This window comes from Oncorhynchus clarkii, chromosome 7 (genome assembly GCF_045791955.1).
Source record: "Oncorhynchus clarkii lewisi isolate Uvic-CL-2024 chromosome 7, UVic_Ocla_1.0, whole genome shotgun sequence".
Lineage (NCBI taxonomy): Eukaryota > Metazoa > Chordata > Actinopteri > Salmoniformes > Salmonidae > Oncorhynchus > Oncorhynchus clarkii.
The window spans coordinates 34,658,862-34,675,481 of NC_092153.1; the positions used below are offsets into that span (position 1 = coordinate 34,658,862).

Here is a 16,620-nt window from a genome sequence, read left to right on the forward strand (position 1 = left end):
AACGATCGCTGGTTTGAATCCCAGAGCAGACTAGGTGAAAAATCTGTCGATATGCCTTTGAGCAACACACTTAACCCTAATTACTCATGTAAGTCGCTCTGGAGAAGAGCGTCTGCTAAATGACTAACTTTTACATGTATAGAGATCTAAGTTAAATATTGGGGTCTGAGATTATGATATTAAATGGTGTGGATATGTGATGCTTGCCATATTTTGTCCATATTTACATTTAACCCAGTTCTGTTCTGTTTGTGTTTCAGAGCATGGCGCTGGCCTGGCAACAGTCATCGCCGTTACCCCGTGCCAGTGTCACCTGTGACCCCACTCTCGCCACCCTTCCCCTTGTCCCCAACATCCCCCACTGAGCCCCAGTCCATCCATCCACCATGCTGTCAGGCAGCTGGCGCCGTTCCCCAATAGCCTCACCCGCCAAGCCCTCAGCCTCCACCAGAGGGAGTATAACCAGTGTGAGCAGTGTGTCCAGCAGGGGGAGCCGTGCCAGTGTGAGCAGCAGTGTTAGCAGTGTGAGTGTGCCTACTGTGTGTGGCGTCCCCAGTGGCACGGTGGTGTTGGAGGCTCAGTATGACTACCAGTACCGCGGGGCAGATGGACGACAGGTCTGCATCCGAGAAGGGGAGCGGTTTATTCTGCTCAGGAAGACGAACACTGACTGGTGGCAGGTAAGGACGTCCTGTGTGGCTCGTTTGGTACGAGCGTGGTGCTAGGAATCCAGCTAGGATTGCATATTATAAAATGTATTGGGAAAATCCTTACTTCCACTTAAGTCAAATTTAAACTTAGTCATGTATGGATGTCAATGGAAGCTACGTGAAAATTTGACTGAAATGAACGTTAGGATTTGCCCCTAAATTGTTCTAGATAAGAGCATCTGCTAAATGGCATATATACTGAACAAAAATATAAACACAACATGTAAAGTGTTGGTCCCATGTTTCATGAGCTGCAATAAAAGATCCCAGAAATGTTGTGCACAAATTTGTTTGCATCTCTGTCAGTGAGCATTTCTCCTTTGCCAAGATAACCCATACACCTGACAGGTGTGGCATATCAAGAAGCAGATTAAACAGCATGATCTTTACACAGGTGCACCTTGTGCTGCGAACAATAAAAGGCCACTCTAAAATGTGCAGTTTTGTCACACAACACAATACCACAGATGCCTCTAGTTTTGAATGTGCTTGCAATTGCTGACTGAAGGAATGTCCACCAGAGCTGTTGCCAGAGAATATATGTTAATTTCTCTACCATAAGCCGCCTCCAATGTAATTTTATAGAATTTGGCAATACACCAACCGGACCTCCACATCCGGCTTCTTCACCTGTGGGATCGTCTGAGACCAGCCACCCGGATAGCTGATGAAACTGTGGGTTTGCACAACCAAAGAATTTCTGCACAAACTGTCAGAAACTATCTCAGGGAAGCTCATCTGCAAGCTCGTTGTCCTCACCGGGGTCGTGACCTGACTGCAGTTCGACGTCGTAACCAACTTCAATGGACTAATGCTCATCTTCGATGGCCACTGGCACGCTGGAGAAGTGTGCTCTTCATGGATGAATCCCGGTTTCAACTGAACTGGGCAGATGGCGTCATATGGGCAAGCGGTTTGCTGATGTCAACGTTGTAAACAGAGTGCCCCATGGTGGAGGTGGGGTTATGGTATGGGCAGGCATAAATCAAATCAAATCAAAGTTTATTTGTCACGTGCGCCGAATACAACAGGTGTAGTAGACCTTACAGTGAAATGCTTACTTACAGGCTCTAACCAATAGTGCAAAAAAGGTATTGGGTGAACAATAGGTAAGTAAAGAAATCAAACAACAGTAAAAAGAGGCTATATACAGTAGCTAGGCCATAAAAGTAGCGAGGCTACATACAGACACCGGTTAGTCAGGCTGATTGAGGTAGTATGTACATGTAGATATGGTTAGAGTGACTATGCATATATAATGAACAGAGTAGCAGTAGCGTGAAAGAGGGGTTGGGGGGATTACGGACAACGAACACAATTACATTTTATCGATGGCAATTTGAATGCACAGAGATATCGTGACGAGATCCTGAGGCCCATTGTTGTGCCATTCATCCGCCGCCATCATCTCATATTTCAGCATGATAATGCATGGCCCCATGTCACAAGGATCCGTACACAATTTTACGAAGCTGAAAATGTCTCAGTTCTTCCATGGCCTGCATACACACCAGACATGTCACCCATTGAGCATGTTTGGGATGCTCTGGATCTATGTGTACGACAGTGTGTTCCAGTTCCCGCCAATATCCAGTAACTTCACACAGTCATTGAAAAGGAGTGGGACAACACTCCACAGGCCACAATCAACAGCCTGATCAACACTATGCGAAGGAGATGTGTCACCCTGCTTGAGGAAAATGGCGGTCATACCAGATACTGACTGGTTTTCTGATCCACGCCACTACTATTTTAAAGGTGTCTGTGACTAATAGATGCCACCCGGATAGCTGATGAAAGGATTTGACTGATTTCCTTATATGAACTGTAACTCAGTAAAATCTTTGAAATTGTTGCGTTTTGCGTTTATATTTTTGTTCAGTGTATATATTCGTATTACCAGGTTCGGAGGATTGGGGCAGCCAGTAAAGCCAAACCCCTGTATGTCCCGGCTACGTATGTGGTGGAGGTGCCCATCACTCCTCTGTCATCAGTACGACAACATGTCAACAACAATATGTCAAACCACGGCAACATGAGACTCCTGACCCGGTCATCTCTCTCTCCCTGCTCTAACTACCAGTACTCAGGTACGGGGGTGTGGGGTGAGTACGGGGAGGGGGTGGAATGGGGTGGGGTTGTGTGTGTTTTCTGTGTCATACGGTCAATTAATCTCCATGGTCCCTTAGCTAATACAAACATGTAATAAACACACACATCGATCTTATTTCGTTCACTCTTCTCCCTCTCCTCTCCTCTCCTCTCCTCTCCTTCCACAACAGTGCCCAAAACCTTCTGTCGTTCCATGGAGGACATCAACTCTCACAGTGCCTTCAGAGGAGTCAACTGTCACAGCCCTACCCCAGGTCTGGCAGGAGGAGGGGGCCACTTCCCAACCATGCCCCTCGCTGCGCTCCCCTCCAACTCTGCTACCTATTCCACCGGACAACTCATGGTCCCTGGGGGCCCCAAGACCCCCATGGGCCACTCGGCCCCCATCCCCCGAAGTAAGATTTTTCTTGATAATTAAAGTACATACAGTACAAGGCTGGCTTTGACTTCATGGTCTTAATGCTTCAATTGTTGTGGCCTTTTATGGGTGGTGCTATCGCCTTTTCTTTTTTGGACTACATAGAAGGCTGCTCCAGCCGGAGACAACAACACATACATTGCATTCGGAAAGTATTCATACCCCTTGACTTTTTCCACATTTTGTTATGTTACAGCTTTATTCTAAAATGGTTCAATTGTTTTCCCCCTCATCAATCTATACACAATAACCCATAATGAAAAAGCAAAAACAGATTTTTCAGATTTCCACAATGTGATATGTCACGAGAATCAGATGGGAGCACAGGGCTTCCTTCAGGTGCCTGAATGCCGCTTCAGCCTCATCCGGACACTTCACTGTTTTTGGGAGGCGGGCCCTGGTCAGATCGGTAAGGGGGGAAGCTATACCGCTCAGTGTTTCCCTCAAAATCAAGGAGGGGGAGCATGGGCTCCTCCTCAGGTTATTCACCAGGTAAGGTTGGTTCCGGCGCCCCGTTGGACCCCAACTCCGGGTCGGTAGGCAAACGCTTACTTCCGGGCTGCGCAGACGCCGGTCCGTCCCCGCTCTCGTCCATCTGGCAGCTTCTTTGTGAAACATTTTTAGACAGTTTAAACTGTTTAAACAGTTTTAGAAACATCTCAAGGATAATCAATGGAAACAGGATCCACCTGAGCTAAATTTCGAGTCTCATAGAAAAGCGTCTTAAAACCTATGTAAATAAGGTATTTCTGTTTTTTATTTTTAATACATTTTCAAAAATGTCTAAAAACCTGTTTTTGCTTTCATTATGGGGATTGTATGTAGATTGATAAAGAAATAAATTAATTTAATACATTTTAGAATAAGGCTGTAACGTAACAAAATGATAGAGTCAAGGGGTTTGAATTCTTTCCGAATGCACCGTGCATGACATTGAAATGATTAAGGATAATACATAGAGCCTGATTACCCTTTTCCCACTTTGGTCCTTTAGGTAAGAGCTCCAGCAACCTGCCAAACCCTTATGAGGAGATCGAGGTGAGGGAAATGGGGCTCGAGATGGGGCTCAGTGGATGGAGCACGCCCATCGGTGGTGCTGCCAAGTCCCTCAGCCAGTGGGAAATGGCAGAGGCCGCCCGCAGACACAGCCATCTGCAGGTAAGACTGGGCCAAGTGGGCCAAGATACAGACACACACAGAGAGAGGAAACACGCAGACAAGAGGCATAGGTTTGAGCTATGCTACTTCAGATAGCCTTGGCCAACACACCAAGACACACAGACAGGTACTGTATGCTACTCCAGAAAGACACACGGACTGAGAGACTAGAGCTATGCTACTTCAGATACATACAGTGGGGAGAACAACTATTTGAAACACTGCCAATTTTGCAGGTTTTCCTAATTACAAAGCATTTAGAGGTCTGTAATTTTTATCATAGGTACACTTCAACTGTGAGAGACGAAATCTAAAACAAAAATCCAGGAAATCACATTGTATGATTTTTAAGTAATTAATTTGCATTTTATTGCATGACATAAGTATCTGATACATCAGAAAAGCAGAACTTAATATTTGGTACAGAAACCTTTGTTTGCAATTACAGAGATCATACGTTTCCTGTAGTTCTTGACCAGGTTTGCACACACTGCAGCAGGGATTTTGGCCCACTCCTCCATACGGACCTTCTCCAGATCCTTCAGGTTTCGGGGCTGTCGCTGGGCAATACAGACTTTCAGCTCCCTCCAAAGATTTTCTATTGGGTTCAGGTTTGGAGACAGGCTAGGCCACTCCAGGACCTTGAGGTGCTTCTTACGGAGCCACTCCTTAGTTGCCCTGGCTGTGTGTTTCGGGTCGTTGTCATGCTGGAAGACAGAGCCACGACCCATCTTCAATGCTCTTACTGAGGGAAGGAGGTTGTTGGCCAAGATCTCACAATACATGGCCCCATCCATCCTCCCCTCAATACAGTGCAGTCGTCCTGTCCCCTTTGCAGAAAAGCATCCCCAAAGAATGATGTTTCCACCACCATGCTTCATGGTTGGGATGGTGTTCTTGGGGTTGTACTCATCCTTCTTCTTCCTCCAAACACGGCGAGTGGAGTTTGGACCAAAAACATATATTTTTGTCTCATCAGACCACATGACCTTCTCCCATTCCTCCTCTGGAACATCCAGATGGTCATTGGCTTCAGACGGGCCTGGACATGCGCTGGCTTGAGCAGGGGGACCTTGCGTGCGCCACAGGATTTTAATCCATGACGGCGTAGTGTGTTACTAATGGTTTTCTTTGAGACTGTGGTCCCAAGCTCTCTTCAGGACATTGACCAGGTCCTGTCGTGTAGTTCTGGGCTGATCCCTCCCCTTCCTCATGATCATTGATGCCCCACAAGGTGAGATCTTGCATGGAGCCCCAGACCGAGGGTGATTGACTGTCATCTTGAACTTCTTCCATGTTCTAATAATTGCGGCAACAGTTGGTGCCTTCTCACCAAGCTGCTTGCCTATTGTCTTGTAGCCCATCCCAGCCTTGTGCAGGTCTACAATTTTATCCCTGATGTCCTTACACAGCTCTCTGGTTTTGGCCATTGTGGAGAGGTTGGGGTCTGTTTGATTGAGTGTGTGGACAGGTGTCTTTTATACAGGTAATGAGTTCAAACAGGTGTAGTTAATACAGGTAATGAGTGGAGAACAGGAGGGCGTCTTAAAGAAAAACTAACAGGTCTGTGAGAGCCGGAATTCTTACTGGTTGGTAGGTGATCAAATACTTATGTCATGCAATAAAATGCAAATTTAATTACTTAAAAATCATACAACATTTTTTTTTCTGTCTGTCACAGTTGAAGTGTACCTATGATAAAAATTACAGACCCCTCCCTACATGCTTTGTAAGTAGGAAAACCTGAAAATCGGCAATTTATCAAATACTTGTTCTCCCCACTGTATGTACATCATTTGGGAAGTGAAGTTATAACAAGTCTCATACCATACACCTATGTGCTGTTGCCAACTCTTCTATCATTGTCATTCCGTGTATGGCTTAATGATGAGGCTATATAATAACAGCTATCCCTAATCCTTCAACAGGTACTGATGATGGTTGTGGTAAAACAAACATGTTAATTTGTGATAACAAATAAACCATTTAGCTTTTTGTTAGAGCCAACATCCATTCATATTAAAACAAGAATCAGCCACTGCCAAGTTAGAGTCCAGGCGGGATGGTTTTTGGATGGCGTTCAAAAAGCCACTCCGTGAGTGAACATGAATGTTGTGATTTTATGAGAGTTGACATCTAGCCCTGTATTTTTCTTGTCTCTGGATGGACCATCTCTCTTTCTTTCCTCTCTTACTTATTATCCTCCGATCCATCTCTGCGCCTCCTTCCTCCCTCTCTTCTCTCCCCCTCTCTCTCTCCCAAGGGCTTTTCTTCACTCTCTCTCTCTCTCTCTCTCTCTCTCTCTCTCTCTCTCTCTCTCCCAAGGGCTTTTCTTCACTCTCTCTCTCTCTCTCTCTCTCTCTCTCTCTCTCTCGTCTCTAAGCTCAGTAAGCAGGATTAGAGCAACATCCATGTCACATGCTCCTATTTTCCCTCAAAACACACACACACACATGGGAATGTTAATGTTGTCTTAATATAAGCCACAATAAAAGTCCTGCCATCTCCCAGAATGGCCCAGAAGAGGCTGAAAGCTTTTTGCAATAGCTGTCTACTAGCTCTGTGGCTCCACAATAATGTAAATCTGCCATGGTTCAAATGAGCCCTCCTGCCCCTAAGTGAACACCTGCTACTGGCCATGCATGCCATACTTTACATGCACGAACACACACACACACACACACCCTTACAGAGGTACAAATGTACAAATGACCTTGACTAACCTGTACATTGACTCGGTACCGGTACCCCCTGTATATACAGTTGAAGTTGGAAGTTTACATACACTTAGGTTGGAGTCATCAAAACTAGTTTTTCAACAACTCCACAAATTTCTTGTTAATAAACTATAGTTTTGGCAAGTCGGTTAGGACATCTACTTTGTGCATGACACAAGTAATTTTCCAGACAGTTGTTTACAGACAGATTATTTCACTTATAATTCAGTGTATCACAATTCCAGTGGGTCAGAAGTTTCCATACACTAAGTTGACTGTGCCTTTAAACAGCTTGGAAAATTCCAGAAAATGATGTCATGGCTTTAGAAGCTTCTGATAGGCTAATTGACATCATTTGAGTCATTTGGAGGTGCACCTGTGGATGTATTTCAAGGCCTACATTCAAACTCAGTGCCTCTTTGCTTGACATCATGGGAAAATCAAAAGAAATCAGCCAAGAAATCAGCGAAGACCTGGTCCATCCTTGGGAGCAATTTCCAAACGCCTGAAGGTACCACATTCATCTGTACAAACAATAGCACACAAGTATAAACACCATCTCACCACTCAGCCATCATACTACTCAAGAAGGAGACGCGTTCTGTCTCCTAGAGATGAACATACTTTAGTGCAAAAAGTGCAAATCAATCTCAGAACAACAGCAAAGGACCTTGTGAAGATGCTGGAGGAAACGGATACAAAAGTATCTATATCCACAGTAAAACAAGTCCTATATCGACATAACCTGAAAGGCCGCTCAGCAAGTAAGGAGCCACTGCTCCAAACCCACCATAAAAAGCCAGACTATGGTTTGCATTTTTGGAGAAATGTCCTCTGGTCTGATGAAACAGAAATAGAACAGTTTGGCCATAATGATCATCGTTATGTTTGGAGGAAAAAGGGAGAGGCTTGCAAGCCGAAGAATCCCATCCCAACCGTGAAGCACTGGGGTGGTAGCATCATGTTGTGGGGGAGCTCTGCTGCAGGAGGGACTGGTGCACTTCACAAAATAGATGGCATCATGAGGGAGGGAAATTATGTGAACGTATTGAAGCAACAGCTCAAGACATCAGTCAGAAAGTTAAAGCTTGGTCGCAAATGGGTCTTCCAAATGGCCCCAATGACCCCATGCATACTTCCAAAGTTGTGGCAAAATGGCTTAAGGACAACAAAGTCAAGGTATTGGAGTGGCCATCACAAAGCCCTGACCTCAATCCCATAGAAAATGTGTGGGCAAGGAGGCCTACAAACCTGACTAAGTTACACCAGCTCTGTCAGGAGGAATGGGCCAAAATTCACCCAATTTATTGTGGGAAGCTTGTGGAAGGCTACCCAAAACATTTGACCCAAGTTAAACAATTTAAAGGCAATGCTACCAAATACTAATTGAGTGTATGTAAACGTCTGACCCACTGGGAATGTGATGAAAGAAATAAATGCTGAAATAGAATTATTTATCTACTATTATTCTGACATTTCACAGTCTTAAAATAAAGTGGTGCTCCTAACTGACCTAAGACACAGAATTTATTCTAGGATGAAATGTCAGGAATTGTGAAAAACTGAGTTTAAATGTATTTGGCTAAGGTGTATGTAAACTTCCAACTTTAACTCTAGCCTCGTTATTGTTATTTTATTGTTTTACTTATTTGTTTTTACTTTAGTTTATTTGGTCAATATTTTCTTAACTCTTTCTTGAACTACATTGTTGGTTAAGCAATTCACGGCAATACAACACCTGTTGTATTCAGCGCATGTGGCAAATAATGTTTGATTTGATAAACAGGTCAGGCCTATAGTGAGGGATTAAGTCGGAGTAGGGTTGCAAAAGCTACCATTCATTTACTAAAGTTACCTATAGTAATGTGTGGCATTCTATGGTAACTTTGGTCATTTATACTTGAATAATAAAAAATAAAAAGTTGTTTTATTTTTTATATCTGTGTCCATTTTTTCCATGGGTTTCTAGTGGATAGATCATTTGGTTAAAGAAAAAATATCCCTATTATCAGGTTTGAAGGTAAGACCCAGATGCAGACTGTGTCGGAGTAACAATGTTTATTACAGCACCAGGGCTGTGGGGGCCAGGACAGCAAGGCTCATGGTCAGGCAGACGGGCTCAGAGTCAGGACAGGCAAGGGTCAAAACCTGGAGGGTGAGAAAAAGAGAGACTGATGAAAAACAGGAGCCGAGACAAAACTTGCTGGTTGACTTGACCAATAAGACTAACTGGCAACAGGGGATAATGGGGAAGATGGACGACACCTTGAGGGGGGTGGAGACAATCACAAAGACAGTTGAAACAGGTGAAACAGATCAGGGTGTGACAGTACCCCCCCCCTAAGGGCGCCACCTGGTATCCTACCTGGGCACATACCTGGTTGACTGGGGTGTCAGCGTGGAAAATTCGTGATGAGGCCTGGATCCAGGATGTCCCTGGCGGGGACCCAGCACCTCTCCTCCGGGTTATACCTCTCCTCCGGGCCTTAACCCTCCCAGTCAACCAGATACTGGAACCCCCTGCCCCGAGGTCGAACATTCAGGAGACGCCTCACTGTTGGCTGTCGATGGGACGGGGGAGAGGGGTGGGCCTGGAAACAGGAGACAAAGGGCTGTGAGACATGGGTTTAACTCTGGACACATGAAAGGTGGGATGTATACCAAGCGTACGGGGCAACAGAAGACGAACAGCAGAGGGGCTAATAATTTTGCAGATGGGAAATATACGGATAAACCGGGGGGAGAGTTTGCGGGATTCCACCCAGAGGGGCAGATCCCGGGTGGATAGCCATACCTTCTGCCCGAGACGATACCAGGGAGCCGGGTCCGATGGCGGTCTGCTTGTCATCGATGCCTGGAGGCGGTCTTGAGGAGGGCCGACGTCAGAGTCCATGGTGTGCCAGTCTGGAAGAGTGGGTCCACTCCAGGACCGTGGAGCGTACCGCGTCAGGCACAAACATCCGGTTCTCTGGACCCCCCCGGGGTACAGCTGGGAACGATGTGCCTCCCAGACCTGTTTCCCTATACCCCATCTGAGTGCCATCGCCAGGCATGAGGTGGGAAGGATGGTTTCGGGCTCCGAGGTAATAGCTGTGGGGCTATAACGGCGAGACAGTGCATCCGGCTTAACATTCTTGAAACCCGGCCGATATGAGAGGGAGAAGTTGAACCGTGTGAACAGCAGGGCCCAACTTGCTTGCCTGGAGTTGAGGCATTTGGCGGTGCGGGGATACTCCAGATTTTTGTGGTCGGACCATACGATGAACGGGTGTTCCGCCTCTTCCAGCCTGTGCCTCCATTCCTCCAACGCCATCTTCATTGCGAGAAGCTCACGATTTCCCACATTGTATTTTTTCTCTGTGGCGTTGAGGCGATGAGAGAAGGTGCAGGGATGTAGCTTCAGGTCCAGGGCAGAACGCTGGGACAGGACCGCCCCCCACTCCTACATCCGACGCATCGGCCTCCACCACAAACTTACGGGAAGGGTCAGGATGAACCATGGATGGGTGCAGTGGTGAAGCGATGTTTGAGGTCCTGGAACGCCCGGTCAGCAGCAGGGGACCATGTGAACGGAACCTTGGGAGAGGTGCGTGCTGACAAGGGGGAAGCCAGGGTGCTGTAACTCCGGATGAAGCGGTGATAGAAGTTGGAAAACCCCAGTAAACGATGCAGCTGAACCCTGGACAAAGACTGGGGCCAATCCACCACCGCTCTCACCTTCCCAGAATCCATTTGGACACTCAAAACGAAGATGATGTACCCCAGAAAGGGGATGGTGGAGCGATGGAACTCACACTTCTTTGCCTTAACAAACAGCTGGTTCTCCGTGAGGCATTGAAGAACCTGTCGAACGTGGAGCACATGTTCTTGGGGAGCGGGAGAAGATGAGGATGTCATCTATGTAGAAAAGACGAACCGGTTCAACATGTTGCGGAGGACATCATTTACCAGAGCCTGGAACACAGCAGTGTTGTAGGTGAGGCAAAATGGCATGACCAAATATGATCTTCCACTCATCCCCCTCCCATTTCCGTACCAGGTGTTCCGTAGAGCCAGCTTGGAAAACACGGTGGCCACCTGGAGCGGCTCGAAGGCTGAGGAGATGAGTGGTAGCAGGTAACAGTTGTTCACCGTTATGTCATTGAGTCCCAGGTAGTCGATGCACGGGCGAAGGATCTTGTCCTTTTTCTCCACAAAGAACGACCCTGCGCCGGCTGGAGAAGATGAAGTATGTATAAATCCTGCAGCTAGGGAGTCCTTAATGTAGGTGTCCACAGCCTTGGTCTCCGGTCCCGATAGCGAGTACAGGTGTCCCCAGGACGGACTGGTGCTAGGGAGAAGGTCAATCCCGCAGTCATATGGTCAGTGCGACGGAAGCGAAGTGGCCCGGGCCTTGTTGAACACATGGCGGAGAGGTCCGGGGCACCTTCCGAACCCAGGAAGACGTCCTGGGGCAGGTTGCACTGACTTTAGACACTGGGCATGGCAGAACGGACGCCAGCCCATGATGGCACCATAGACCGGTTGATGAGGGGATTGTGTCACTGGAGCCAGGAGAATCCCAATACCACGGGAATCTGAGGAGACTTGATGAGCAGGAATTGAATAATCTCGCTGTGATTCCCTGATACCCATAGGTTGATGGGAGTGGTAATGTGAATGACCCGGCTTATAGAGCGCCTGTCCAGCGCTCTAACATCCATAGGAGTGGACAGAGGCTGAATGAGGATGTTCAGCTCGGAAGCCAGGGTAGCGTCCAAAAAGCTCTTATCTGCCCCAGAGTCAACGATGACCCGGAGAGATTGAGACTGGATTCCCCACAGCAGAATGGCATGAAAAGGGGTGTGAGCAAGGGATGCAGGAAAGTTCTCCCTATGGCCCACCAGAGTACTCGCTTCTACCAGTGAGCCTGACCTTTTTAAATACAAGAGGACACAAAATGACCAAGAGTCCCGCAATACAGACAACTCTTCGTGTTGATCCTGTATTGCCATGCTGCTGGCAATAGCCCAGCTTTACCTAGTTGCAGAGGCTCGGTAAGCAGTGACTCAGCCGTTTTTGCGACTCTCGGGAAAGGTCTGGAAGCCTCGGGTTCTCTCGGCAACGGGATTGTCGCGGACTTCCGGGATAACTCTGAGGCAAGGTGGGATCCCTAGACATGTGAGGAAGTCGAATTTCCTCTCCCTCCGTCGTTCCTGTAGTTGCCCATCGATTCGAATGGTCAAAGCGATGAGGGAATCGAGATCCATAGGTAACTCCAAAGCAGAAATCTCGTAATTGACCTCCTCCGAGACGCCGTGCAGGAACATATCGAACAGTGCTTCCTTGTTCCAAGCACTCTCCACTGCCAATGTACGGAAATCCATCGCATAGTCGGCCACACTGCAGGAGTCCTGCCAAAGCTGGATTGGCTTCTGGGCAGCTTCTCTCCCAAAGAACGGGGCGTAAAAACCTTCTTCACCTCTCCCACGAACACCTCCAGACTAACGCATATGGTCGGCTGTTGTTCCCATACAGCAGTAGCCCAGGCGAGAGCCCTCCCGTATATCAGTGTCATGAGAGCTATTTTTGGAGCTCGAAAAAGAGGGCACACTGAGCTAGAAATGCCCGACAGGTGCTAAACTCTCCATTGAAGCGTTCCGGGTTGGGTTAACGTGGCTCCCGAGAAGGCGGAGTGGGCGATGAGACGGAGCTGCTATCAGCTGGGTTACTGAGGGGCTGTGGGGTTAGCACCGTGGTAGATTGCCTCCCAGACAACCCGCGGAACTGCTCCAGCAAACTGCCCAATGCCTGGTCATGTCATTCAGCCAACGTTTGGTCCCCCTCCATAATGCCACGAAGCAGTTCCTTGTGCCTCCCGATGGTGGCTCCTTGGGAGGATATGGCATCGCGCAGCTGGCCCGGGTCTGCTGGGTCAGTCATGGCCAATTCGTGCTTTCAGGTTTGATTTTGAAGGTAAGACCCAGATGCAGACTGTGTCGGAGTAACAATGTTCATTACAGCAACAGGGGATGCAAACGACAGGTCAAGGCAAGCAGGGGTCGATAACCAGAGTAGTGGGGGAAAGGTACAGGATAGCAGGCAGGCTCAGGGTCAGGGGCAGACATATTGACATAGTAAAATAAATAAAAGTGTGTAAAGGATATTTCATGCTAAAACCCATCATTGTATTCAAGTTGATGGTTTATATTTAGGAAAATGTTTTATAGCTTTGTCATTTCTTTTCTCAATTAAAAAAAAGCTTATTTGATTATTTTAAATATTTTACATGTGATAAGGCCACACAGAGTTCCACAGATAAGACACCTGTGATAATCTGAAGCACACCAAAAGGCCACTAGATGTCCTCTCATAAAATTCCCCCAAAAACCTGAAAGTTACCAGTATACTGGTAAACTTAGAAAGATTCCAGTAATATACCCATCCTCTGCAATCCTAGGTTGGAGTCAGATTTAGGTGTTTCCTGTCAATTGAAGGTAAAACAGCAGTGACACATCATTGCCATGAAACCACAGTCATTTCCTTTACCCCCAGTGCACGACAGATTAAGAAACAGGAAACACACGCACACACACAAAAGGATTGTTGCGCAAACATGCATTTAAACATGCACAGTTCAGTGAACAATGACATTGTACTTGAAAAAAATCAGGTTGCTGCTCATTTTGTACAAGCTGGACATCCTATTAGCTCTGAGATACATTGGAATAGAAATGGTCAAGATGTCACGCAGGGGAGGTGACATTGAGAGGAAACTTCTTCGAATGGGAATCTTTCTGGATCCACAGGCTCAACACACTGTCTCTTCTTGGCCTTAATGAGGAGTTTGACTTTAAACCGTTTTTATAGTTTCAATAAGTAAATTTTTTTTTTATCCTAATTGATGCATGATCATATATTTTGATACGTATAATGTTAACATTGTGAAACTATGTTATAAATTAAAATATGTTACCTCCTGTTTCAGGAAGTGATGTCATTGAGTACTGCCCCTATATATAGGACCTTCCACCCCCACCTGGGATATGGATGCCTGATGAAGACCTAAGGGTTGAAACGTTCTTAATAAATATCACCTGGGAGCATAAGCAGCTGTGTGCTATGTTTTCCTTTCTGTTTTCCAATGTTTTGTAATTGAACATGAATCCAGCCTCTCTCTTGATATTTTTAGTATTGATAGAGATGCAGTATTACGTGCTATTACAAAACTAGTTTATTTATTAAAAACTAGTTTGTCCTCAGTGCTCAGAATGTTAGACCTCAGTGCATTCCCCTGGAGTACACTGACACAGCAGTCTTATGTGTCCGTGTGTGTGTGAGTGTCCGTGCGCGTGCGTGTCTTTCACAGTATAATCCAGGGGTTTCCAAAATGTTTTGGCCCGTGACCCTGTTTTGATATTTAAAAAAAAAGTGACCCCACCATGTAAAAAAAAGGTGATTTAATCAATGGCCAATGTTTATTTTTTAATTGGGTTGTCACAACTTCCGCCGAAGTCGGTCCCTCTCCTTGTTCGGGCGGCGTTCTGCGGTCGACGTCACTGGCTTTCTAGCCACTGCCGATCCACTTTCATTTTCCATTTGTTCTGTCTTTGTCTTTACACACCTGGCTTCACTCACCCAATTACTTGTTTATTATTTAACCCTCTGTTCCCCATGTTGTGTTTGTGAGTGATTGTTTATTGTACATCGGTCCGCTTTTGTGGACTCGCCATGTGGCTTAGTATTTTTTTTATTTTGAGTAAAGTACGTTGTTTACTCATATCTGCTGCATATTTACTCACTCTCTACACCAGCTACACACAGGACCTTTACAGAATCCCTCACCATAAATGGAGTCAGCAGGAGCAGACGCCCTCCCTGTGAACGTAGAGGAGCGCGTCCAGCAGCACGCGACCATATTGCAACGTCTGGGCACCGCCATGGATCGCGTGCTGCAAATGATGGATCGTTGGGAGAGAGGAAGAGGTCGTCCAGCGCCTACAATCAGCCCCACTACAGCAGGCCCCACTGTCCACCCCTTCTTCACCCGGTCCCAGCGGGATTCGGTTCGCGCTCCCGAGGGAGTATGATGGGACGGGTGCCGGATGCCAGGGGTTCCTAATCCAGCTGGAGCTCTACCTGGCGACCGTCCACCCGTCTCCTTCTGGACGTGAGAGCGTGTCCGCCCTCGTCTCCTGCCTCTCAGGCAAAGCCCTGCAGTGGGCCAACGCCTTATGGAGTGAAGGACCGTTATGCAGGTGAACGTCTGTTCCACTTGAGGCAGGGGACAAGGAGCGCGCAGGATTTCGCATTGGACTTCCGGACCCTGGCCGCCAGCGCGGGATGGAACGACAGGGCCCTGATCGATCACTACCAGTGCAGTCTGCGCGAGGACGTCCGTTGGGAGTTGGCCTGTCGAGACACCACCCTCAGGTTGAACCAGCTGGTGGACCTGTCTATCCGGCTGGACAACCTGCTAGCTACACGCGGATGTCCGGGACGGGGCCTGTCAGTTCCATCCCCCAGCACCTCCGCTCCGACGCCCATGGAGCTGGGAGGTGCTGCGCTTAAGGCGACCGGAGGAGGGGTCATTCCCTGCACCATCTGTGGCCGCAGAGGGTACACCGCTGGTCGGTGCTGGGGAGGTTCCTCAGGGAGTCGAGGCAGCAGGCAGGGCACTATCATGTCACCCCAGGTGAGTCAGCACCAGGCTCACCCAGAGCCCCCTGTTGCCCACATGTATGTGTTTATCAAATCTCCGGAGTTTTCCCCACATTCCCAGCATAAGGCGCTCGTAGATTTAGGCGCAGCTGGGACTTTTATTTACCGTTCATTTACACATAGTTTAGGGATTTCCCTTGTTCCTGTGGATATGCCCTTCCCTGTGCACCCCCTAGATAGTCGAGCATTCGGGTCAGGGCTGATTAGGGAGGCCACGGCTCCACTAAGCATGGTTACGCAGCAGGGTCACAAGGAGAGAATCAGTCTCTTCCTTATTGATTCTCCTGCGTTTCCTGTGGTGCTTGGCCTACCCTGGTTGGCCTGTCATGATCCCACTATTTCGTGGCAACAGAGGGTTCTCAAGTGGTGGTCACGAGAGTGCTCAGGGAGGTGTGTAGGGGTATGGTGGAAAGTCCAGACCAGGTCTCCACCGTGCGCATCCCCTCAGAATATGCCGATTTATCTCTCGCCTTCTGTAAGAAGAAGGCGACTCAATTACCACCCCATCGGTGGGGGAATTGTGCTTTAAATCTCCTAGTAGACGCAGCACTTCCAAGGAAGAGACGGCGGCTATGGAAACATATGTCTCTGAATCCCTTGGGCAGGGATACATTCAGCCCTCCACTTCACCTGCTTCCTATAGGTTTTTTTTGTGAAGAAGAAGGATGGAGGTCTGCACCCTTGTATTGACTATAGAGGTATCAATCAGATTACTGTGAGGTTCAGCTACCCGCTGCCTCTCATCGCCAGTACAATCGAGTCAATGCACAGCTTCTTCTCAAAATTGGATCTCAGGAGCGCTTAC

The 16,620-nt window shown here is 47.4% G+C and overlaps 2 protein-coding genes across 9 annotated transcripts in view; one reads left to right on the top strand and one right to left on the bottom strand.

Annotated features, from left to right (window-relative positions):
• The window catches only part of LOC139413224 (rho GTPase-activating protein 15-like), a 56,808-nt gene that overhangs the window by 11,319 nt on the left and 28,869 nt on the right, over positions 1-16,620 (top strand). For 5 of the 8 annotated variants that reach the window (XM_071160355.1, XM_071160356.1, XM_071160361.1 and 2 more), the window contains exons 2-5: positions 261-680; positions 2,614-2,800; positions 2,993-3,217; positions 4,235-4,398. In XM_071160355.1, the coding sequence (XP_071016456.1) occupies positions 387-680; positions 2,614-2,800; positions 2,993-3,217; positions 4,235-4,398 (870 nt within the window). In that variant the 5' untranslated portion in view covers positions 261-386. Of the gene's footprint in view, positions 1-260; positions 681-2,613; positions 2,816-2,992; positions 3,218-4,234; positions 4,399-16,620 lie in introns of all 8 variants that reach the window. The other 3 variants (XM_071160353.1, XM_071160358.1, XM_071160354.1) reach the window with 1 other exon arrangement.
• LOC139413225 (uncharacterized) lies at positions 9,493-12,663 on the bottom strand. The gene is made up of 2 exons (XM_071160362.1): positions 9,910-12,663; positions 9,493-9,706 (listed from the first exon to the last, which is right to left on the bottom strand). Exons 1-2 carry the CDS (start codon positions 10,432-10,434, stop codon positions 9,602-9,604), a joined length of 630 nt encoding a protein of 209 aa, XP_071016463.1. The 5' UTR covers positions 10,435-12,663; the 3' UTR covers positions 9,493-9,601.

Bases quoted from the DNA above. Each gene is read 5' to 3' on its own strand.
- LOC139413225 (XM_071160362.1), bottom strand. From the start codon at position 10,434: ATGAAGATGGCGTTGGAGGAATGGAGGCACAGGCTGGAAGAGGCGGAA. The intron at 9,707-9,909 runs GTATGGCTATCC...TCCTGTTTCCAG, and splicing joins GGTATCGTCTCGGGCAGAAG to GCCCACCCCTCTCCCCCGTC.